This window comes from Physeter macrocephalus, chromosome 7, assembly GCF_002837175.3.
Source record: "Physeter macrocephalus isolate SW-GA chromosome 7, ASM283717v5, whole genome shotgun sequence".
NCBI lineage: Eukaryota > Metazoa > Chordata > Mammalia > Artiodactyla > Physeteridae > Physeter > Physeter macrocephalus.
In genome coordinates, this window is record NC_041220.1 from 145621233 (window position 1) to 145644825 (window position 23593).

The 23593-nt window shown below is 61.9% G+C and overlaps 1 protein-coding gene across 6 annotated transcripts in view; it reads right to left on the reverse strand.

Moving 5' to 3' along the window:
* Positions 1-1402: 1402 nt before the first annotated feature.
* Positions 1403-23593, reverse strand: part of GAK (cyclin G associated kinase) — a 54346-nt gene continuing 32155 nt past the window's right edge. For 2 of the 6 annotated variants that reach the window (XM_024119462.3, XM_055086279.1), the window contains 16 exons: positions 23056-23204; positions 22581-22703; positions 21747-21880; positions 18153-18347; positions 17718-17835; positions 17340-17419; positions 13674-13867; positions 12860-13003; positions 12375-12767; positions 11976-12149; positions 11251-11361; positions 10171-10287; positions 5230-5454; positions 4576-4724; positions 3825-4001; positions 1403-3733 (listed from right to left, as the gene is read on the reverse strand). In XM_024119462.3, the coding sequence (XP_023975230.1) occupies positions 3632-3733; positions 3825-4001; positions 4576-4724; positions 5230-5454; positions 10171-10287; positions 11251-11361; positions 11976-12149; positions 12375-12767; positions 12860-13003; positions 13674-13867; positions 17340-17419; positions 17718-17835; positions 18153-18347; positions 21747-21880; positions 22581-22703; positions 23056-23204 (2585 nt within the window). In that variant the 3' untranslated portion in view covers positions 1403-3631. The remainder of the gene's footprint in view (positions 3734-3824; positions 4002-4575; positions 4725-5229; positions 5455-10170; positions 10288-11250; positions 11362-11975; positions 12150-12374; positions 12768-12859; positions 13004-13673; positions 13868-17339; positions 17420-17717; positions 17836-18152; positions 18348-21746; positions 21881-22580; positions 22704-23055; positions 23205-23593) is intronic. The other 4 variants (XM_028492461.2, XM_055086278.1, XM_028492463.2 and 1 more) reach the window with 4 other exon arrangements.

Consider the following 23593-nt stretch of genomic DNA (forward strand, 5'->3'; position numbering starts at 1 on the left):
ACTACACTCACCCCACGGTGCTGGGACAGGGGCATTCCTGAGGGTCTCTCTGGGACCGGCACCTGCCAGGCTGCCTGGGGCTCGGCCCCGAAGGGAGCGGGCTTGGCCCCAAACTGGGCAGGAAGGGAGGCCTGGCGGTGGAACCGCCACAGAGCAGGGGTCCCACATCACGCCAGTGCCCCGCAGGGCCTGAGGGGATCTAACCCTGGGTCTCCCCAGGCAGAGCCTGGGCTAGGGCCCGGAGCAGCAATGTGTTTCTAAGGACTCAGGCAGAGTGACCTGGGCAGGCGAGGAAGCCCCTGGAGGTTCGAGGCCGAGCGGGCCGCTCCTCGGGAGTCTTCCTGGGCCTGCTCTGGGCGCCGGGAAATACTCACCGAGCAGGTGAGTCCTTCCCACGAAGGGGCCTTTGCCGGGAATCCGGCGGGGGCGGGAGTCCAGTCCGTCTCCAGAGCTGGAGCCAAGTGCACGGGCCTCCTGCGCTTCCCGCGCTGCCCGAGGACCCCCAGCCCGCGAAGGGGCCCCTGCGGCAGGGAGACGCGGAAGCTTCCTCAGACCCGCGCTGCCCTGGGGGGAGGGGCCCGCCCCCGGGAGCGGCGAGAACCACGCGGCAGGAACACAGCACGGACCCGCCATCCGAGTGCTTCCTGATCACAAGGACACGGCTTGACGGGCGAGGGCTCACGGAGACACAGGACTCGATACCCCGGCCAGGACTCCAGGGAGGGGCGCACCCACTGCCTCTGGGAGCAGGAGGGGATGGGCGGGGGTCCGAGGGAGGTGGGCTGGAGGGAGGTACTGCTGGGACCAGGGTCATGTCCCTTGGTGACACCAGTCACTCCGGCTGTCCGGCACGTGCTGGGTGGGGTCCTCTACAGAACAGGGGGCGGCCGGACTAGGGGGTCCTGGGGTAACTGATGGGGGGGCAGCACACCGGGAGGCACGTACTGTGCTGGGTCCCTGATCTGAGCCAGTCTCCAGACCCGACCTCTGCTGAGGAGCAACCCCCCCCAGGACCACGCCCGCTTCGAGTGGGGATGGGGCCAGCAGCGGCCCAGCGCAGGGTCAGGGTCATTCCCTGGGCCCCGAGGGGCTCACTGGAGGGGACACACGTGGTCCTTGGAGCAGCCCTGCTCGGGGTCTGTGGCCACCGGGGCCATCACCTCGCCAAGACAGTAAATCAGAGCCGGTAGGGACGGCAGAGGGACTGCCACACCAGAGACCCAGGGGCGGGCGGGCCCTGCAGGACCTGAGAGGGCTTCTGGCCAGTGCCCCAGAGCCACCTGGCCCTGAGCCGTGATCCAGAGCAACTTTGATGTACAATCTTGGGCCTATTTAGGTCGTTCATTGTTTTGTTTTGTTTTGTTTTGAAATAAATTTATTTATTTATTTATTTTTGGCTGCATTGGCTCTAAGCTGCCGCGCGCGGGCTTTCTCTAGTTGTGGCGAGCGGGGGCTACTCTTCGTTGTGGTGCGCGGGCTTCTCGTGGCAGTGGCTTCTCTTGTTGCGGAACACGGGCTCCAGGCGTGCGGGCTCAGTAGTTGCGGCACGCGGGCTCGGTAGTTGCGGCGCACGGGCCCAGATGCTCCGTGGCACGTGGGATCCTCCCGGACCAGGGCTCAAACCCGCGTCCCCTGCATCGGCCGGCGGATTCTTAACGACTGCGCCACCAGGGAAGTCCCACTGTTACTTAAAAGAGTGAGTATTCTTTTAAGAGGCCTCAGCCTGGGAAGAGCCGGGTTTAACCCTCCTGCCCACTCGCAGCAGCAGCCCCAACCCAGGTGGGTGGGTCGCCTCAATGAGGGGACAGTGCAGAGGTCCAGGCGGCCCTCGGCCTCCTCTCCTGCTCTCTGCTCAGACCCCCGGCTGGGGAGGGGTTGGGGAGCAGCCCTAGGGGCTGAGGCCGTAGGGTCCCGGGGCCTCAGGAAACAAAGCCAGAGCCCCTTCCTCCTCTGAAATGTCAGGAGGCCCACCCTCTGCCAGACCAACGAGGTCACTGGAGGTGGAAGGCGGGGCTCCGAGCTTCAAGTCCGTGTTCAGCTAACCGCTGCCCTACCTCCTGGGTGAGGTCTTGATGTGAGGATGGGTGCCTAGGAGCCCAGCACAGGGAGGGTCCCGACCCGGGTGACCCAACTCGCAAGCCCACCTGAGGGGCAGGTGGCGCCCTCCTGAGTCCCTGACTTGGCATCACATCTGACTCAATAACTCACATTTTGGCTAAAGAGGAGACCGCACAGAGTTCTCAGAGGCCAGCCCACAGTGCTGACTGGGCTGAGGGGCAGCTTTGGCAGGGCCTGGCCAAGCCTGCTGTCACCACGGGGATGAGGGCCGAGGGCCGCCCCATCTCCAGGGCCCGGCCAGCAGTGCCAGGCAGCCAGGAGGAGGACGAGCCCTGGGGACGGTGGACAGACCCGCAGGAGGCCGGGAACGTCACTTCCGACCGAAACCTCGAGTCATGTAACTGCCGTCGTTTGTCCTGACATGTCCCCCAGAGCATGGGGCGGCTGGGGCTTCTCTAACAGGCCGTGACTCAAGGCCATTGCTTCTGCGTTGAATTCCCGGAACAAGAGAATCCAAAGCCCCCCACACCCTCCCGCTGTGAGGAGGAGGAGGGACCCGGGGGACCCAGGGGGAGGGCCAGCCTCTGTGCACCCAGCACCCGACGAGGGCCAGCCCCAGACCAAAGCCGCAGCTCATCTGATCACTCCCCACGCCCCCCGGCCTCTGCCTCGCTGCAGAGGCCACAGGGCGTGCCCGGCACCCGACGAGGGCCAGCCCCAGACCAAAGCCGCAGCTCATCTGATCACTCCCCACGCCCCCCGGCCTCTGCCTCGTTGCAGAGGCCACAGGGCGTGCCCAGCACCCGACGAGGGCCACCCCAGACCAAAGCCGCAGCTCATCTGATCACTCCCCACGCCCCCCGGCCTCTGCCTCGCTGCAGAGGCCACAGGGCGTGCCCAGCACCCGACGAGGGCCACCCCCAGACCAAAGCCGCAGCTCATCTGATCACTCCCCACGCCCCCCGGCCTTCCTGCCATGCCTGACCACCCAGCTTGGGCTGCTGGCCGAGGCCAGACTGGGGGCCCACAGGGGCTCAGACCAGCAGTGGTGAGGAGCCCAAGTTCGCCGGGCGGGGGTCCCTGCGATTCATCTTCACGGTCAGAGCCAAGGTCAAGCAGGTGACAGCAAAAGTGCAGGGAGGTGGTGTGCAGCCCCGGAGACGAGGGTCGTCAGAAAATAGTTTAATCATGTACAGGCGGCCACCAGGCTGCTTACGAGGGGAGACGTGCACGTTCACGAACGGGTTCTGCAGGGCAGCTGGGCCACGCGATCTACCCAGTGGACACGCCACGGATGAAACAAATCACAGACTGTGACACGTGTGGGGGGAGTGCTCATCGTCACCTTTCCTTCAGGACCAGAAGAGAAAAAGAAAGAACTCGGAGGCTTTGGAATGCGTTCTCTTCCTGCGAAGGGAGTGGCGCTGGCTCTGGATCCGCTGAGCGTGGCAGGCGCGACGTGATGCCAGCTGCAGCCGCGCCAGCCCGTGCCGCCCCAGCCCCCGCGCAACCCTCCAGGCCAGCCGGCAGCTTCCATCTCCACGAGCCGCACGTGCAGCCACGACCCGTGGGCTCAGAAGAGCGGCCGGGAGCCCTGGCTCTCGAACTCGGCCCAGGCGTCGTTGAGCTCCATGAAGATCATCCGCGCGTACTGCTCGTAGGGCTGCCCCCGGGCCTGCGGGCAGGCAGGACGGCGGTGGTGAGGGCCCGGCCTGCTCCCAGGACCCAGCCCCAACCCCGGCCTGGAGCCCACACCGCGTGCCCACCTTGTCCGGGTGGACCACCAGCACGGCGCGGCGGTAGTGCTTCTTCACCTGCGCAGGTGTCACCAGGTCGGCCATGCCCACGGGCGTCCAGCGGCTCTCGCCGTCCCACAGCGCCGTGTGCAGCGTGGACAGCAGGGCGCGGATGTTCCTCTCCTTGCCCTCCGTCCAGTCCAGGAGCTGAAGGAGACGCCGTGCTGCTGAGGGCGTGCCAGGCCCCGCCCTCTACCCACCGAGCAGCCGGCGGTCGCCCCACGGAGCAGGGATCTGTGCGACGTGTGGCCCCGACGTGGACCCCCACCCCAGTTTCTGCACTGACCCCACCCAGGCATGGCCAATTCCATTCCCTAGGTCTGGCCGGACGGGACGCGGACTAGACGGTGCGTGGAACCCCGGGACCCTTTCCTCAGTGGGACATTCACAGATGACCCGCCGTCACAGCCTTGCCCCGTCCATCCCGGGGTCCAGGCACACAGATGTTCTTGTCACCCCTGGGGTCTCTGCGGCCCACGCCCCCCGACCGGGGTCACGCCTGGCTGGTCTCCAGGAGCAAAGAGCTTAACGAGCATGAAGCCACACGTCCCAGCCGCGTGGGGACAGTGGATCTTTCACCCCGAAGCTTTCGGCAGAGCAAATAAACGTAGGTGGAAGCCGCTGTCCCCGCAAGCATGTGGGACAGAGGTCCTCGTGTGTGAGAGTCGGGGCCGCGTCGGCTGTGTCCCTCGCCCCCCGCCCCGGCCCAAGCGCCCTGCACCTTCAGCTTGAGCGGGTCTGAGTCCCGCGCCTGGTCCTGCCGCCTCATCTCGGCAATCGTCCTCGGCCCCTTCCTGTCGGCTCGGGAGGAGAAGCCCTGGTTGGACAAGAGGTCTTCGAAATCGTTCTCCGACACCCTTGGCTTTGGACCTGGAGGAGAGCAGAGGCTTCAAGGGCCGCGCTAAGTGCCCGCCCGACAGCCTGCCTGCTGCCTCTGTGCTGCACGGCCAGCTCGAGTACCCTCGGGGACGGCGGGACGGCCGAGAAGACGGGAAACGTCCAGAAGAGCTGCCCGAGGCATGAGCGCGCGAGTGCGGGCAGGGTCGCGGCAGGCGTCGGGACCGCCCCCCCGTGGCAAGCGAGGCAGCCGGGCCTGGGCTGACCACCCAGCTGCCCGGCCAGCAGAGGCCGAGAAGGTTCCCGGACAGCGTGGCCCGGCCCACTGGGGGCAAGACGGTCACCCACAGACATGCATCTGAAATCATTAACTTCCATCCAAAGGGGCTCCCGCTGGGTGGAAACAGACTCTGGGTCTCTTTACGCACCCTTTCCCGGGACTGGGCTCTGAGCCGGACAAGACAAAACGGGATGTCATGGTAACCACTTCACAGCAAGCTCGAAAAACCACACACGCGGCGAGAGAGGAAGGACTCACCAAAGCTGGGGGCACGGACCCCCCTCTCCTCCCGGCTGCCGATCACACTGAAGCTGGAGTTGTAGCTTGGCCGTGGCTGTACACTGGCTCTGGGGGTTGGCTTGGCCTGGGGGGGCCACGGGGTGCCCTGGGCTGGGGGCCGACTCATCTGCCAGGAGCCGCTGGCCTTGGGAGGGGGGACTGTTTTGGGACCGAAGCCCCCAGGAGCAGGTGCAGCGGGCGAGCCTGGGGAGACAGTTCACGTGGGGAGTGTCACCGACGGCCTGAGGACTGGGTGCTGCCCCGGCGGGTACTCAGCCCTCGGAGGCAGAGGACACGCCCACGCGAAATGTATGTTTCGGGTCAGCCGCCAGGACGGGCGGCCTCCAGGTAGCCCCACAGCTGGCCCGTCTGCAGGGGCTGGGCCGGGTGGGCTCCCCTCCCCACTCGCTCAAAGGCAGGGCTGAGTCCGGGAAGCTCAACGCCAGCACCACGCAGGCTGCTGCTCCGTGAACGCAGGCGTGTGCCGTGTCGCGTGTGCGCAGCTCTGTGCCACTTCACACGCGCACAGATTCACGCGAGCACTGGGGCAAGATGCCCCCGTTCTCCGTCCTGTGACCTTCACCTCGAGAACGTTCTAGGCGCGGAATCACAGGGCAGGCGGCCTTTGCGATGGGCTCTTCTCACTCAGGACCCACCCACCCGCCCGCCTGTCGCCAGCAGCCTGGCAGGCGGACGCGCCACAGAAGGACTCCGGTGGGTTCCAGTCTGTGGCCATTACCAACAGGGTCGCCCTGAGCACGGCTGCGGAGACTCCCTGCTCCGCCCATGCGCGCCTCTGGGATGGACGGCGGCTGCGGGTTCAGTTTTGTGAGAACCGACGCCCGCCAGCTCTGCGCCCGGCACTGCACCCCGTCGAGGTCCCCCGTGCCTCCAGGGCCGCCAGCGGCACTAGGCCTCTCCCCAGGCTGCCGTTCTCTTCACCACTCAACCGTTTTCAAGTTGGATGTGTTTTGCTCTGCGTTTACTGTTCTTACGTATCCTAGATGGTTGGCAGATACGTGGCTCAAAGGCATTTTTCCCACCCTGTAGCTTTTCATCCTCCTGAGAGTCTTTAGCAGGGCAGAAGATCTTCTGATCAAGTCCAATTTATCCATTTTTTGCTGACGGATCATGGTCCAGGCGACACTAAAGGCTACACCCCCGCAATTTTCTCTTTTCTTCTGAAGGCTTTATAAATCTATGGCCGATTCTGAGTAATGGTCATCTACCTGCTGTTTAAGGGGTGAAGTTCAGGGTGAGGCCACTTTCTTGCTGCCCCAGCACAGTCATGAATGGTTTTGCACCTCTGGCAAAAGTCAGTTGGTCTTACTGGTGTGGGGCTACTTCCAGGTCGGTGACCCACGTGTCTGTCCTGCCCACAGCGCGCAGGCACGGGGGAGGCCGGAGGCCTGGTGGGCTGTCTTAACCATCCCGCTTCCCCTGACTCTCCAAATAAAGTCTACAATAAGCTCGTCCGTGTCTGTAGGAGCCCTCGCTGGCATTTCTGGTGAGGACTGTGCCGCCCCACTGACCACTGCAAGAGAACCTTCCTGATGTGGGTCGCCGGGCTGCGAGCTCATCTGTTTACTGAGGTCTTCCCTGACTTCCTTCCCCATTTGGTTCTGCAGCTTCACGAGTCCTGTGTGTGCTTTGTAAGAGTAAAATGTTACCTGTTTCTTTTTTTCTTCTTTTGCAGGGATTGTAAACGGTGCTGTTCTAAATTTTGGGTTCCTTGTGTGTGTTGCTAGTAAACAGAAATACCCTTGTGGTGTCTGTTTGTTGATCCTGTGTCCTGCGACCCTCCTGAACTCACTCTGGGACCTGAAATGCTTTCACAGACCCCCTGAGATTTCCCACACAGACAGCACGTCGCCCGCACATGACAACACTGCTTGTGTCCCTTCTGTCCCTTTCTTGCCTGCCTGCACCACCTGGGCCGACCTTGGGGAGCGTGTGGTCTTCTGAAATCCAGCGTAAGCCTGGCGGCAGGACCCCGCAGATGCTCGCTATCACATCCACGGGCTTCGCATTGCTGGTTTGTTGAGTGTTGATCACAAGTAGGTGTTGAACTCCGGGGAATGACTCTTCTGCACCATCGATGTGGTCACACGACTTCCCTTCCTAGGCCAGTTAACGCTGTGAATACGTACATATATATATATATATATATATATATATATACATACATACATATAATTTTTTTTTTAATTATTAATTTATTTTGACTGCGCCGCGTCTTAGTTGCAGCACGCGGAATCTTCTCTAGCTGTGGCGCGTGGGCTCCAGAGCACGTGCGGGCTCAGCAGTTGTGGTGAGCGGGCTTAGCTGCCCCACGGCATGTGGGATCTTAGTTCCCTGACCAGGGAATGAACCCACGTCCCCTGCATTGGAAGGCAGATTCTTAACCACTGGGCCACCAGGGAAGTCCCAATGTGTTGCATTCTGTTCATAGGTTTGGGGATGTTGAACCTTGCCTTGCTTCCTGGAATAAACCCTACTTGGTTGTGGTGTGTGATTTTTTTTTTTTTTTTTTTTTAGATTTTTTTGATGTGAACCATTTTTAAAGTCTCTATTGAATATGTTACAATATTGCTTCTTTGGCCGCGAGGTCTGTGAGATCTTAGCTCCCTGATCAGGGATCGAACCTGCACCGCCTGCATTGGAAGGCAAAGTCTTAACCACTGGACCGCCAGGGAAGTCCCCTGTGTGATTCTTTTTATACACTGATGAGCTCTCTGTGCTGATGACTGGCTTTGATTTTTGTGTCTGTGTTCATGAGGGATGCTGCCCTGTGGTCTGTAGTTTCCTTTTGTATCGTCTCCATCTGGTTTTGCTATCAGAGTAACACCAGATTCATAAAATCAACTGGAAAATATTCCCTCCTCTTCCTATTTCTTGGAAAAAACTGTGTGGAATTGGTATGAATTCTTTAAACATTTGGTAAAATTCTCCAGTGAACCCAGATGGGACTGGAGATTTCCTTTATGGGAGGTTTCTAACTATGAATTCATTTTCTTTATGATTACACACCCACTCAAATGCTCCACCTCACACGGGGCACACCTGAAGAACTTGTCCACCTCACCTCAGTCCCAGGACTGGTGCTGAAGCCGTAAGTCCATTTCCCTTCGGAGCCTCTGGGGTCTGTGGACATCTTGGGTTAACCTCTCTTTTTTAATCCATCTTAGCAGAGATCTGTCAACTTTACTGATCTTCTCAGAGAACTAACTTTTTGATCAACCCATTTTCTCTAGTTTTCATTTTCTATTTCATTGATTTGGGCTCTTTATCATTTCCTTCCATTTGCTTTGAGCTTATTTTGCTTTTCTTTTCAAATGTCTTCAGGTGATGACTCACAACACTGACGAGACGTTTCCTCTTTTCCAAACTACACGCTTAATGCTATGTGTTTCCCTCTTGGCACTGCTTTAGCTGCATAACCCAAGTTTAGGTATGTCGCGTTTTCGTTTTCATTCTCTTCAACACGCTGTTTTATTTTCCTCGAGACTGCCTAAATAACCCGGGTTATTTAAAACTGTGTCATTCAGGACTTCCCTGGTGGCCCAGTAGTTAAGAATCTGCCTGCCAATGCAGGGGACACGGGTTCAAGCCCCGGTCCAGGAAGATCCCACATGCCGCGGAGCAACTAAGCCCATGCGCCACAACTACTGAGCCTGTGCTCTAGAGCCCGTGAGCCACAACTACTGAGCCCATGTGCCACAACTACTGAAGCCTGTGCGCCTAGAGCCCGTGCTCCACAACAAGAGAAGCCACCTCAGTGAGAAGCCTGCACACCGCAACGAAGAGTAGCCCCCGCTCGCCGCAACCAGAGAAAAGCCCACGTGCAGCCATGAAGACCTAATGCAGCCAAAAATAAATTTTTTTAAAAATTTAAAAAAATAAAAGTGTATCAATTTCCAAGAGTTTGAAGACTTTTCAGTTATCTCGCTGTTACCAATTTCTAGTTTGATTCCATTTGGTCACGGAATGATATGGTCTGTATGATTTCAGTTCTTTTAAATTTGTTGCTGACTGTTTATGGCCCAATACATGGCCTTTCTTGGTGGTTGCTTGGGGGCAGGAGGACGTGTGTCCTGCTGCTGTCAGGCACGGTGTCCTGTGAATGTCCCACAGCTTTGCTGACTTTCTGTCTGGTGGCTCTATCTTTGTTGACCGAGGGATGCTGAGGTCTCCAACTAGAACGTGAGTTTGTCCGTTTCTCCTTTCGGCTCCATCAGCTTCATGCAGGACTCTGTTTTCTGAGGGGATGTGACGGAGGTCTGGGGTCACAGTGCAGAGCTGAGGGCTGGGCTCCATCCTGAGAACAGGCGCCCCGGATCCCGAGAATTCCTTTTCACCACAGGCAGCCCCCGAGAGTCTTCGAGTGACCCCTCCCTGTGCTCAGACAGCCCAAGATAGAGGCAGAAAGCCCAGGGCAAACCCAAACTTCCAGGAATGCTCTCAGGGGGACACCGAAACCTGAAATGCCAGGAAGCGTCTGAGGAGATGTTATTTTCACCTAAACTTCCACATGCCTCCCGACTGCCAAGGGACGAGAGACACTCCTGGCCTCCGAACAATTAACGTCCCTAAAAGTTTTCTCAGAAAAGTTACTGGCAGTGAATTCTGCTCCCTGGGGAGCGGGGCAGGCACTCTCCATGCTCCCGTGCTGAGATCGCTCCCAGATGGCCCCCCAAACACCGCTATGCCCGCGGAAGGCCAGACCCCAGCATCAGTTTTGGCAATTCCTGGTGTTATCTTGGTAACAAGCTCCTGGGATGAAGCAGATTGGGCCTTTCCTGGTGTCGCTATGCCCTGGGCCTTGGTGGACAGGGTGAGGCCCCACCTCGGGTAGGTGGACACAACACCCCAGAGAGAGGCCTGGTGCTTTCCTCGTGCCCGACACGGCCCTCAGGTTACCTTGGAGGCCGGAACTGAGGTCGCCGAGGTCCGCAAATGGGTCCTGGCTCTGAGACTTGGTCTGGCTGGCTGGGGGGCCAGGAGGGGCCGGCTGGCCTCCAGGAGAGACGAAGGGGCCTGGAGGAGGGCAGGGGCATTAGATCCAGCACACTGGAGTAGATGCGGCCTCTGCCCTCCCATCTCACGCTCCTAAAGGCCTCGCTCGGCGTTGTCACTGCACCTGGGACATGGCCACACTTGCAGCCCGAGTTGCCCACATGGCTCCGTGTGGGAGGTCACCTGACAGCTCGTATAAACTGTCCTGGGTTTGTCCTACCACCTCCCGGAATCCATCTAAAGCGTGAGTGCGCGCTACGACGTTCGTTCATTCTAAGTACAAGGTACTGAAACGTCTAAGTAAATCACTGTCCTGTTCCTAATTCCCGTGTCATTCAAGAGTCAACTGTGAGGTCATTACAAACGATGGCAACTCACATATAAAGAACTCTTACGAGTTAATACAAAAAAAGGTGAATTTCCCGTGCAAAAAAATGATTAGAAAATGTGAAACAGTTCTCAAAAGAAATATAACCAAAAACATACAAAATAATAAACAACCTCACGCATAATGAAGAAAAGCAAATTGAAAGAATTGACAGCCTATCAAACTGGCATAGTATGTTTACAGTTACAGCCCATAATCTAACAAACAGGACTTAAGAGAGAAGCATGTCACAGGCGTCACAAACACTACTGCCTTTGAAAACAACTCACTACCGGAAACTTCCCCACGGGACAGAATCCCGACGTACGGAAAGAAGGACAGACATGACGAAAGTGAGACGCCAGAAGCACTCTTGTCCCCACAGACAGGGGACAGACCAGGATAGCCTGCAGCCTCTCAAGGGCCCTGCAGGACACAAGGAAGAGCTAAGGAACATTCTGGATGAAAACTTCAGAACAAGCTGAATGAGCGCCCACAGGAGCCGCACGGAGGGACTCGGGACAGCAGCAGGAGGCCCGGCCAGAGTGCCCCTGGGGCATCGCTCCTGCCTCCTCCTCTTCTGGGGGCCGGGGCCACAGTTACGCCACGTGCCGTACCTGCTGCAGCTGATGCGGGGGCCGGGGCCTCAGCCCAGGTGTCCCATCCTCCCAGCAGGTCTGGGTGGCTGGTAGAGGCTGTCATCTTGCTGGGCTCCGCTGGCAGGTCACCTGGGAAGACAGCAGCGCTATCAGGTGTGTCCCCGGCGAGGGTGGGCACATGGCCTTCACATGGCCTCCTGGGGGCCCTCGGGGACAGGCTGGCCGCAAGCCCCATCTACGGCAGCCTCGGGGGCCGCCCTCCGTACCCCCCTCCACGTGTGGGCAGGAGGCAGACCTGACGGCCGCCCGTGCTGGAGGTCGGGGGCCGAGGTGCTGGGCAGCAGCCCCTGCGGCGCTCCTGGCCTAGCGAGGCCCCAGGCAGGGCTGTGCTCACGCACCTCTGGGGCCTCCAACCGGCCTCCCTCTGCATGGGCGGAGGGACACGTCACACGGTCACTGCACTGACCAAGTGGATGCAGGGGGGCAGCAAGAGGAGAAGCCCACGGGGCGATGCTGAGACTAGCGTCCGCGGTCCCTCACCTGAAAGGGTCTTCCGAGAGGCCTCCTCCCGCCATGGCTGGCCACGTGCCGGGGCCCCAGAGCCTGCCTTCCCACCTCCCCTGAAACCCAGCAGGGCACACAGAGTGGACACCGGCTGCGTCCCCTTTCTGGGGGAGGGAGGATCGCCCTGCTCACCTCCCCCCGCCCTGCGGCCCCGTCCCCGGTGTGGAGACCGCACTTACCCAGATGCAGGAAGTCGGTGCCGCGGGCCAGGGGTGGAGCGCTGTGGGTGGCCGGGAAGGATGCAGGCAGGGCGGCTGGAGAGTCCGAATTAAGAAATTCGCCGAAGAGGTCGGGCTGGGAGTGGGGCTGGGCGTCTGGGTCAGATGGCAGCAGGAGAGGGTCAAACGGGTCCGCTGTGGCAGGACACCAGGAAGCAGGCGGACGTGAGCGCGGGCACCCCAGCGCACGCCCTCAGCCCAGAGGATTGGCTCCAGGATGGCCTCCCACGACCCCATGGCCCCGAGAGGGAGGGTCAAGGCGCTGACCCCCGCCTGTCTCAGGGTCCTCTGGGGGCTCGCGGGCTCCCTGAACGGCAGACTGCTGTGACCTCTGGGCCCACTCCTGTCGGCGGCACCTACCGGCCGGGACTGTGGCCCGTGCGCTCGGGGCAGAGGCCGGGCTGGTGAAGAGCAGGGCCGCGTCCCCGCCGAGCAGACCGCCTGCAGCGTCCTCGGGAGCAGCCGCCGGGGCCCCCAGGAGGCGGCTGAGCAGGTCCGCGTTGCTGGGGGGGCCCCCGCGGGCCTGCGTGGGGGGCACCGGCCCTGCCTCGGAGTGCAGCCCCAGGAGGTCCACAGCGTCCTCTTGCGGCAGGTCCGGGCCCGGCGTGTCCTCGTCGGCCACGTCCCCGCTCTCAGCCGAGAGCGTTGGGGCTTCCTCATCGGACGGCTCGCTCACACGTCTGTCCTCGGCCGCGGCCGACGGACCCTCCTCGGCAAGGTGACCCTCTGGGCCTGTCGCGCAGTCCCCGTCCTCTGAAAAGAAGACACGGTGGGGCGGCTGCGGCTCAGTGCGAGGAGCCAGCACAGGGAGGCCCACGGGGGCAGCGCCAGGCCCGGCTACCCACCCCGCCAGTCCAGCGTGTGCAGAAAGTGGCCGGTGTCCCCGCTGCTGTGCGGCGAGTCCAGCTCCGGGGGCTCGGCACGCGCAGGCCCGGCCTCGGCGTCATACTGCGCGGAGGAGCCCGGCTGCCTGGGGAGCTCTGGTTTTCCTGCAGGAAGGGGGATGTCAGGCCACCCGGCCCAGGGCAGCAGCCGGTGTGGGGCTCCGGGGCCCAGGCCCAGAGCCAGGAAGGGCTCACCACCACCAGAAACCCACACGACAACCAAACATCAGTGAACGGACCCCAGCGTCGCCCAGACGCTGCCCCGGGACACGCGTGCACACGCGTACAGCGGAAAGCATACATGCACGCACACTCGTGCACACACGCTATTTAGGGACACTTAGGTGTCCTCACATAAGAAAACAGAAAAAAATGCAAACCAGGAACATGAAGAAAATTGTTATGTGGCAAAGGAAGTCCCAAGTCCCACCCACCAGCAAGCTTCTGATGCTACTTTCAGTAAATGCTATGAAATAAGCCGACACAACCCTGCTGAGTTGCGGGGGGTGGGGTGGGGGGCTGGCCAGGAACAAACTCTGCTGTGGGGCAGCCCCGCCAGCCAGTCCCAATCGAAGCCTCGACTTCTTCCAGGTCATGTTCAAAGTTGACACATGTCCAGAAAACGCACCCCCCCCCGCCCCCGAAACAGCAAGTGACTCAAACCTGACCCTCGCGGGGGTCCCTGCCCCACCCCATGGCAGCCCCGGCAGGGGCTCGGGATCCAACAACAGACCCTGGGCCGCCTGCAGGCGCGCCCAGAGAACCAGGGTCTCACCGAATTTAGACAGAATGTCTTGCCGCTCCTCCCGGCTGGAGAACAGGATCTTGGGGTTCAGCCCCCGCCCGCTTGCACTCTCCCAGGGTGGGGCCTCGTGGCCCGGCCTGTCTCTGGGCTCCACCTCCACCTCCAGGTTCACTTGGAATAAATCGGGATATTTCTCCTGAATGTCACAAGCGTCCAGGTCATACCTGCATTCGGGGGGCGAGAAGCAGGTTAGGCACGACCGTGGGCACGGCGGGTACCACCGCGACGTTCACCGGGAAACGAGTGCGGGACAGGGCCGCGCGCCCCACAGCACCCTGGCCCCTGCACTTCACGCTCGGACGTTCAAGCCGCCCCTGAGCAAAGTGTCAGACGGACGTGCAGGGGTCTGTGCGCAGTGGGGCCCGTCCACACCCGCAGAGCAGGACCCCCGCTCCTCTGTCAGGGGAGCGCTCAGCCCTCACTCCTCAGGCCCTGGAGTTCAACTCAGGTCCTCAGAGCTTAAATGCACGTTCCCATAAAAACAACGCCATCCACGCTGGCAGTATCCCCCAACTATTAACAGATGCCCATAAACCAACGCCTCTGGAATCTGGCTGTAGGGGTGGAGACGCACCAAGCTGTTCCCATTGGGTGGGACGGGGAGGGAGGCTACCTGGGGCGGCGGCCGGGGGGCCCGGGCATGGGCGGGAGACTGGGAACAGGGCAGCCTGGCAGCGGTGACTGTGGCTGCCATGTCACTGAACCGCCCTCGTTCTGTGCCTCCGCATCTTTCGAGGGAATTCCTAAGATCACCTCTGGTGACAATGTTGATAAACCCTTGTTCCTCAGCTAAACAACAGGCTCCCAACTGCTCTTATTTTATGCTAACGTCTGTTTGCATTACTTACTGCTTTGTGCCTATAAGAAAGGTAAAGCAACAAAAAGAGAAACGCAAAAAAGAACGCTGGGTCCCTGAAGGTCTGAGGAGTCGAGGGAGGGGCCCTGCCGTCCTCTGCAATGTCCAAGAACGGCCTCCGGGCAGAGGAGGGGTCGCAGGAGTGGTCAGGGGTGGTGGTGAGGCCACAGCAAATTTTAGTTCTTACTTCCCTGGATTCAACGAAACGGGACGAGTGAGCACGCGTGGCCCCAGATCCTTCCCGCCCCTCACGGACATGGCCGCCTCTGCACACGGAGGGGAATGAGGGGTCTCTGCAGGGGCAAGGCCGGGCCCACGTGGGCGCAGGGACAGTGGCCGCACTGCCGTGTGGCCCTCTCGGGCTCCCGGCCCAGAGGCCGCCACAGGCTTCCTTCCTGTCCAGGCCAGGCGCCCACAAGAAGAAGACTACAAGGGCGACGGCTCAGCCGGGCAGGAACAGCTGGCACGGGGACCGCAGATGGAAAGCCCGGGCACCGATGTTGGCAAAGGGGATCCGGTGGCCAGCGAGGGCCCAGGGAGGGGCCCGTCCACGAGGAGCAGAGGCCAGGAAGCAAAGCAGGGAGAAGGCGCGCGGCCTCTACGAGCTCAGCTCCGGAGCAGGAGGGTCTCAGGGGCCACTCTGGGCACCATGCCGGTGGCCACCCACCCCCGCCTCCCTGCCCGGCCCAGCCCCAGAGACAGCCCCCCAGGCCGGGGTCTGCCCACCCGTCCAGCAGGCCAGCGAGGAAACAATGAGGTCTGTGAGCAGAGGCGCAGCCCCGCTGCCCCCAGGGGCCTGGGGGTCTCAGAGGGCAGAGGGCCAGGCCCCGCTGGACAGGCCCTGAAGGGGAGCCTGCCATGCTCGGCCGGGAAACAAATGCATCGGCTTTCGTCCTGGACTGTCACCCTGCCCACTCACACCCGCTCGGCACCCCCTCCGCACTCACAGGAGGCACCCAAGGAATTTCAGAATTCTTCTGCAAAGTGTCCTCTTTCAACCGCCCACGGGGCACCCCTTGCCTTTCTCCTATTAAACCGACGAGTCCACTTCTGGAGGCACGACGTGCACAGCGAAGCACAAGCCTACGCACGCGCCTCAGTAAAGGTTATCCTCGTGTCAACGGTCCATTCAGAATAAAACACTGTCTCTTTCCAGACCCCAAGAAGGGCCACGCCCCCAGAGGTGGCCACTCCTCGGGCCTCCGGACGGGGCCCCACGGGAGGCCTGAGCAGACATTAACAGGGTCACGGACGTGATCTCACAGCTCACTCTCCAACCGACTGCCGACGCCACGGGGGCCTCTTCTCAGTCTGGAGTCATCAAGCCTAAGGCCCTGGGTACGTGGCTAATGACGCCACGCGCACGTGGGAAGCGCTGGGGCAGGAGATCTTCAAAGTTCTCATCACAGGAAAACATCTAATTCCGCGTGGCTCCCACGGGGGCTCCCCCCGCCCGTTTCCCTGCCCTCGCGGCTCTAATCTGCTTCCCTGGTGACGAGGGACACGCAGACTGGCTCAGGTGCTTGCTGGCCGTGTGGATCCGCCAGTCAAGTCTCCTGCCTGCTTTTAATGGGTGTCTTTCTCTTTTCGTTCTGTGCTTCTCTACGTGTCCATGTCTGACACACACGCTGCAAACATCTCGTCTGCCTGAAAACATCTTTGATTGGCTTTCGCTTCTGAAGGATGACTTCACAGGAGACAGAATTTCAAGTTGGCCAACGTTCTCCTCAAGCACTTCCTGAAGACGCCCCCGACGCCGGCTCCCACCCCTTGGTTAAAAAGCAGCTGCCGGTCTCCTTACTTTGGAGGTCCCTCCCCTGGGGGCTCTGAAATGGTCGTCTTTGGTTTGCAGCAACTTGCAACTTGCTGAGGAAGGGGTTTCCTTCCTTCTTTTATATAAACTCCTGTTTGCTATTTTCAGAGTTTTTGATTATATGGTTTGATGTTTCTCATCAGTGTAAGGAAATTTTTGGCCAGTGATTTTTTCCAACGTTGTTTCTGTTGTGTCCTCTTCTCCTTGGACTCCAAACAAAGGCACGCCTGACCATTTCCCAGCCCCCAACACGCCTGCGACCCCTCTGTATCCATCTCTCTCTCCCCATTGTTCCTGTGTCTACTCTGCTACCGGGCACACGGCTCAATCCTCAGTTCCAGCTGTGACGCTTCTCAGTCCGAGAGTCACACCTGCCTCCTTGTTACACGTCCCAGCTCTGCGGTGGAATCCCCCTCGTACCCCTCTGAACACACGACAGTCCTTAATGCCGTCTCCCAGCTCCAGCATCGGATTCACCTACGGGCCTCTCGCCCAGCTCTTCCACCTGGTCTTCAGTCATCTGGTCTCTGAAGAGAAATGTCTGAGGACACAAGGACACCTGAGCTCTGGGACTACCTTCCTCCAAAGGAGAAAAAACCCGAAACCTGAAAGCGTGGCATTCCTCGTCTTTGTCACGTTGGCACGTTAAAAAAAAAAGCATGAGGTGCCAATGTGGAAAACACACTAAAAGACAAGAACACGGAGACTCTTAAAGGAGCAACAACGGGCAGAAACACAGACGTGCCCACAGCCCACGACGCTGACGCTGGAGGGCGGCTGGGCGGCTCTCCCTGAGCCCTCAGCACAGGCAGCCCTGGCGCGGCACTGCCCCGTGTGAGCCCTCCCGGGCCCCGGGCGTCAGAGCTCAGCGCTCCCGGGACCCCTGCCAGTATCAATCACGCTGCACTTGTCTCCACACCAGCCACGGCCCCTCTCGTCCGCCCCCCTCAGTGTGACGCCAACATACTTCGCAAATTTCACAGTAGCTGCATTCCGAGGCACAAACCCTGTGTGGAACTGGATCTGGAACATCTTCATGGACGCCATCTGCAGGGAGAAAGCGAACAGAAGGCCCTCAGGCCGGGAGGGCGACGCCAGGCCCTTCACGGGTGACCAGCTGAGAGCCCCACACGGGGCTCCAGGGCCGGGGACACACAGAGGCTGGGGCAGCGCCCTGGCCAACAAGCGGCTCCTTGGGCCCGTGGGGAGGCCCCAGGGCCACAGCCGGGCAGGCTCAGGCTGCAGTCCCTTCTGCCTCTGCCACACAGGGGGGGACACAGAGCTCTCACTGCGCTTAGAGAACCAAGCTTGCCCACGAGCCAGGGGCCGCCCGGCGCCCGCTCACCTTAGCCTGCAGCCTTCCTCCCAGGGTGGACCTCGCGTGATAGATGATGATGAGCACATCTCCCTGGACCGTTATGCCTAGGGGAATGACTGCTTTGCCATCCTCGATTTTAAAATCCCTGGAGAACAGAACCAAGAAAAGCAGTGCACTTAGGTACGAGGTGAACCGTTCTGATGAACTGCGACCCACAGCGCCAGTTTCCGCTTGCCTCGCGGGTTTTTCGGCCAAATTATGTCAGGCGTTGGGGGCGGATGGTCCAGGAGAGGACTTCCAAGGAGCCACCCAGCACGAAGACCCCGAGAACTCCCCCACAGGCCCCGCCGGCCCCGCCTCCACGCCCACCGGCCAGCCGCAGCCCCAGAGCACAACTCCCTCCTCGACAACCCCCACAGGATGAGGCCGCGGGGCAGGGAAGGGCCTGAGCCCCGAGCCCACCTCATCTTGTCGTATTCCTGGGACGTGGTGGTCACACGCTCATCCCCCACGTAGACCTCGCAGAAGGGACGGCAGCCGTTCCGCTGCTTGCTGAACAGGGGCACGGGCGTCATGACCACGGCCTTCACCAGGATGGGCTTGCTGTGGGGCGTGATGGGCTCCTCTGCCACCATGTCGCACATGTACTCGATGTACCTGGAGGGCAGGAGCCACACCATGTCACACGCGTGTTCTGTGCAGGAAACGGGCCACGTCACACGTGTGCTCCGTGCTCAGCCCGCACACCGCGTCACACACATGCTCCGTGCAGCCCACACACCACACGGGTGCTCCATGCCACGGTGCACCCGTGCTCCGTGTCTCTGGAGCCCATCAGGTCGTCAGTCTTTTCTCAATCACACGTAAGCATCTCTTGCTATAAATTTCACTAGAAGCAACGTTCCAGTGTCATCTCATGAATCTTATGTTGTAATTTTCATTCAGTTCAAAATATCTTTAAATTTCCCTTGAGACTTCCTCTCTGACTCACGGGCTACTCATAGGGAACTGTTTCACTTTGAAATATTTAAGGCTTTCCAAAGCCACCTTGCTGTCACTGATTTCTGGGTTAATTCCACGATGGCCTGGGAACATATCTGGCACGATTTCTATTCTTCCCAATCTGTTGTGGTGTAAGAGCCCGGAACACGACCCTTCCTCCCAAGGGCTCTGCACGCACGCTTCTGTCGTGGACACACTCCGTGGCTCTGAGCCGGCCTGCCGACTTGTCCCACTGGTCACCGAGAGGGCCGCCGTAGCCATCCACATGCCACGCTGCGGACTTGGAACCCGCTCCTCCGGCTCCCTTCGGTGGTTCGCGGCTCCTCTTCGGTGCCACCGCCGCAGGGTGTCCGTCTCCTGCACTGGTCTAACCCGTCTCCCGGGGAGGGGCAGGAGCCGTGACTGGCTTCAAACTGACAGCAGGCGACACTCCGTCTCGCCACAGCACTCTGGCCGCTCCCGAGGTCCGCGGTGGAGACGGCCGCGTGGCAGGAGACCCGGGCGCCTCTCGCCAACAGCAAGAAGGCCAGGACACCACAACCCAAGTCCACAGCCCACAACCTGAGTGAGCTTGGAAGCAGATTCCAAACTGATGGAGAAGGAGACTGCCCCTGAGTCAAGGCTGAGCTGAGAAGGCAGCCTGGCCGGCGCTGAGCTGGACGCCTGACCGCAGGGACGGGTGTTTCAGCAGCGGAGCCTGTCGCACGTGCCCTGCACACAACCCTCCTCCGCCCCCGCCGTCAGCGCTACGGTGCAGGCCCGCGGCAGCGTGTGCTCGGCGAGGGGCCCGACGCGCAGGTGACGCTGAACCGGCTTCCCAGCCAGCCGGCCGCCCGCCTGCCTCTCCAGCCTCGGCTTCTCCTTCCTCATCTCCCGGGCCACCGGAGCACGCCCCAGGCCGCCACTCGCATCCGCTGCTGACGTCACGACGGCCCGTGAGAAGAACCTTCGCCGTCTGCACCTCCACCCCGCCGCCCGCCTTCCGGAGCGCCTGTGCGTGGCTCTCGGCAGCGTGAACGCCGGAAGCCGAGGTGGGTTTTCCGCGTGTGTGTGTTGTTCTGCATCCCGCTTGGTGTCCTCTGAGCTTCCTGGGTTCGACGTCTGCCGTTAGCTTGGGGAAATCCTCAGCAAGGCCTCCTCCGCGCTCCCCCTTCCCGCGCCGTCCCCGGGGCCCCAGGGGTGCGCCTGTCACACCGTCTGAGACGGCCTGACGGGCGTCTCGGCGAATGACGCCCACAGACCCCCGAGGTCGCGGCCCCTCCCTTGGGCCCTCCTTGCTCCCTCCCACCCCGCCCCCGTCAGCAGAGTCTTGCGCGCACAGACCGGCGACCAGCAACGCCTAACGTCCGTCACGGTTCCGAGTCTCACACGAAGGCTGCTTCGCCGTCTGTCCCCAGGAGACGACCTCGTGCCCCCTGAGCAGCGGCCTCCCTCTCTGACCTGTCCTGCAGGGCACAGACCAACCCCCGCCGAGTGCCCTGGGGGTGGGTGCCTGTCCCTCCTTGGATTGGGGGTGAGCCAATGGCTCCAGGATGGCTCTTCTCCAACAGGTTTGACAAAGTCATGCATCTGAAGCAGGCGCCGCTCTTTTTTAAGCTGTTGGGCCGGGCGGGGGATTACGCTCTCTACATCTGCACGTCTCCAAGGAAGCAGCCTGGGGTCTGCTGGGGGCCCCGGGGCCAGGCACACGCTGGCAACAACGATACTCTGCTGGCTCTGACCCCCGACTCTGAGTGCTCCCAAGCGGCACCCCAAGCTGCAGGCACAGTTCGGGAATCCCCGGTGTGCCCAGATTACGGGAAGGTGACACGCTGAAAGGGTCGGCAGCCTGTCACCCACACTCGGCGGTGCAGCCCTTGCTCCGCCACACCTTCTGCACGATGGACAGGCCCATCCCCCCCACCCCCCCAAGCCACACGGAAGACATGACCGCGTGCCGGCTGTCTCGGGGTATGCCCTGCCCCCGGGCAGCGAGCCAATGGGTTGGGCCTCACAAGCAGGAGTGGGTCAACCACCCCACGCCGCCATCAAGGCAGTGAAGCGGTCCCGAGCGGCAGGAATGACCACAACGGCCCCTCCCTGGCCTGGACGCCTTCCCGATCTCCCTGCCAGGGCAGGGGTGGGAGGCGGCAGGGCCTTCTGCACGATGGCCAGGCCCAGCCCCCCCACCCCCCCAAGCCACACGGAAGACATGACCGCGTGCCGGCTGTCTCGGGGTATGCCCTGCCCCCGGGCAGCGAGCCAATGGGTTGGGCCTCACAAGCAGGAGTGGGTCAACCACCCCACGCCGCCATCAAGGCAGTGAAGCGGTCCCGAGCGGCAGGAATGACCACAACGGCCCCTCCCTGGCCTGGACGCCTTCCCGATCTCCCTGCCAGGGCAGGGGTGGGAGGCGGCAGGGCCCAGGCGGCCCCGGCTCTCCCCACTCTGGGTCCCTGTGCTGTTCACGCCAAGGCCCTCCCCACAGAGGAAGGAGATGCTCTCCCCGCACCCGAGGGGAGTGAGCAACCCTCAGGCCTGAGCGTGAGGCTCCCCTCTCGCTGCAAGGTGGATGGAAGCGGGGAAGGTGGTCTGGGAGCAGCCAGCGGCCCCAGGGGGCAGGGGGCGGGCGGCGGCCGGCGGAAGCCCCGGGAAACCAACTCCTGTAAGTCGTCGGCAGAGACAGCCTAGAAGCTGTGTGTCTCACGGACCCTGACGTGGAGGACGCACAGCGGGGACGGTGCTGCCACACAGCTCCCAGATGCCACTTCCCCTGCCGAATGGAGCCACCAGGCCACGTGTGCGGAGGTGGCGCCCAGGGACTGCCCCGTCACCAGCGAACAAGTGGCCTCACGCGCTAGGAAAGCTGGCGCCCAGGCCCCGGGCAGAGGCGCAGCCCCGCTGCTTGGGAGCCCAGACAGGGCAGAGACGCGGCTGCCCCGAACGCACACGCAGGCCCGTGCCCCACCCAACACCGAGGTCCACACTCGCGAGAAACCCTGCCATCTCCCAGCGCCCACAGCTACGACCTGGCCACGGCGACGCGGCACCCAGGCCCCACGGCGGATGCCATACCTTTTGTGGGACGGCCAGATGCCCGGCGGGCAGCGCTTCATACTGAACATGTACACGGCGGCCTCTGCGGTGCTGAAGAGCCGGCAGAAGCACAGGAAGGCGCAGACAGCCACGGCAGACGCGGCCCCCCCGTCCTAGGACAGACGCACGGGCGGCTCAGGCGGCACTCGCTGCCCAGGGTGGTCAGGGCCCGCGCCGGCGCTCACCGGGGAGCATAGGAAGGCCCGCCGGACGGGGTGGGGGTTCAGGGAGCGGAGAGGACACAGGCTCCGCGGCAGAAGGCACGAGGCGGCCGGGCACGCGCTGCGCTGTCAGGGTCCTCACCCGACCTCAGCGCTCGGCACGTCCACGCTCACCCTCGTGAACCCTCTGCAGCACCACCCCTGGCGTGACGGTCACCCACACCAGGACGGCAGTACTGACCTTCGAGGGCGGGTTCTGGCAGGTGCCCCACTGGGTGTGATACCCACAAACCCTCAGCCCCAGGATGGGCTCACAGACGGGGTCCCAGGAGGCAGGCTGGCCTCCGTACATGGGTGCTGCCACGAGGGAGCCCGCACCTTCCATAAAAGGGGTGGGGGGGGGGACCCTCAGTGAGGGCAGTCTTCTGCCAGAAGCCCCTGCTGCCAGGGACCCGGCCGTGAGCACAGAAGGTGCCAGGAGTCGCCTGGGGGCACCGGGCCTGGGCAGCCAGCCGCAGACCCCAGGGCAGAACTGCTGCTCCCGGGAGTGGTGGGCGCCGGCGTCACCACTCGGGACACCCAGCCGCCCCCGCCTGCCCCTCTGCATGTCCCCTTGTCCCTTGAGTGCCCCAGGGCGGGGCAGCTTGCTCACCACGCAGTGCACCACGCAGACGTTCCCGGGGTCCTGGCGCAGCCAGGCGTGCATGCTCCTGCACAGGCTGTACAGGCTACGGAGGCTCGGGGCCCGTCGGGCCGCCCAGCCACACTCGGAGACCTGCAGGGAGGGCAGCTCGCCAGCCGGGGTGCAGACACACGGGCCCCACCCAAAGCGCCGCCCCCCAGCCCCAGGCGCGCCACCGGACTCGGGAGCCAGGCTCTGGCGGACGTGGCAGAAGGAACGCAGCACCTGCCCCATCTGCGCTCAGGGCCAGTGTAAGTACTGTAAAAAGCGTCCACGCCCCGAGCGTTTATCCGCCCAGAACACTGCGTGGTCTCGCGTTCCCTCTGGAGGCAGCTCAGGCTCAGTGATCCTCGGGGACCCCTGAGGAGACCCCGCCCCTTCCATGCAGTGTCAAGGGTGGACCAGCGCCACACTAGGCTGAGCATCAGCCAGAGCCCGTGCTCACCCGGTTGTGGAACTTGGAGGCCCGGTACGTCCTCGGGGACACGTTGTAGACAGCGTAGCGGCCCGGATGCTTCGAGTCCAGAAACAACCGCACGTCTTCGATGTTGTTCTTGATGGCCGACTCCACGCCTTCCGCTGGGAATGACATCACTGCAAGAGAGGAGCCCCTGCAACCTCGACAACCACAGGCCGGCCGGACGGCCGGGCACACACGGGGGCCTGCTCCTCGTGCCCGCTGACCCGAAGGTACAGCGAGTCCTGAGAAGGGGCGGAGCAGCGGCCTACAAGCCCTGCCCCAGCGCCCGTCAGATCCTCTGGGATCCCCAGATGGTGCCCCAGGACCCTCCTGAGACGCAGCTTCTGCCGCAGGGCCTGAAGCGCCACACGGTCTCCCCAAGCATCTGGATTGTGGTTTTTGCCTGGAGACCCACGTTTTAATATGTGTGGCCTCGCATTATTTCCCTCATGACCTCAGCGTTTCAGAAGGTTCCAGACCAGGGGGAGAAGCTGGGTTGACACTGGCATTATCCACCGCAAGG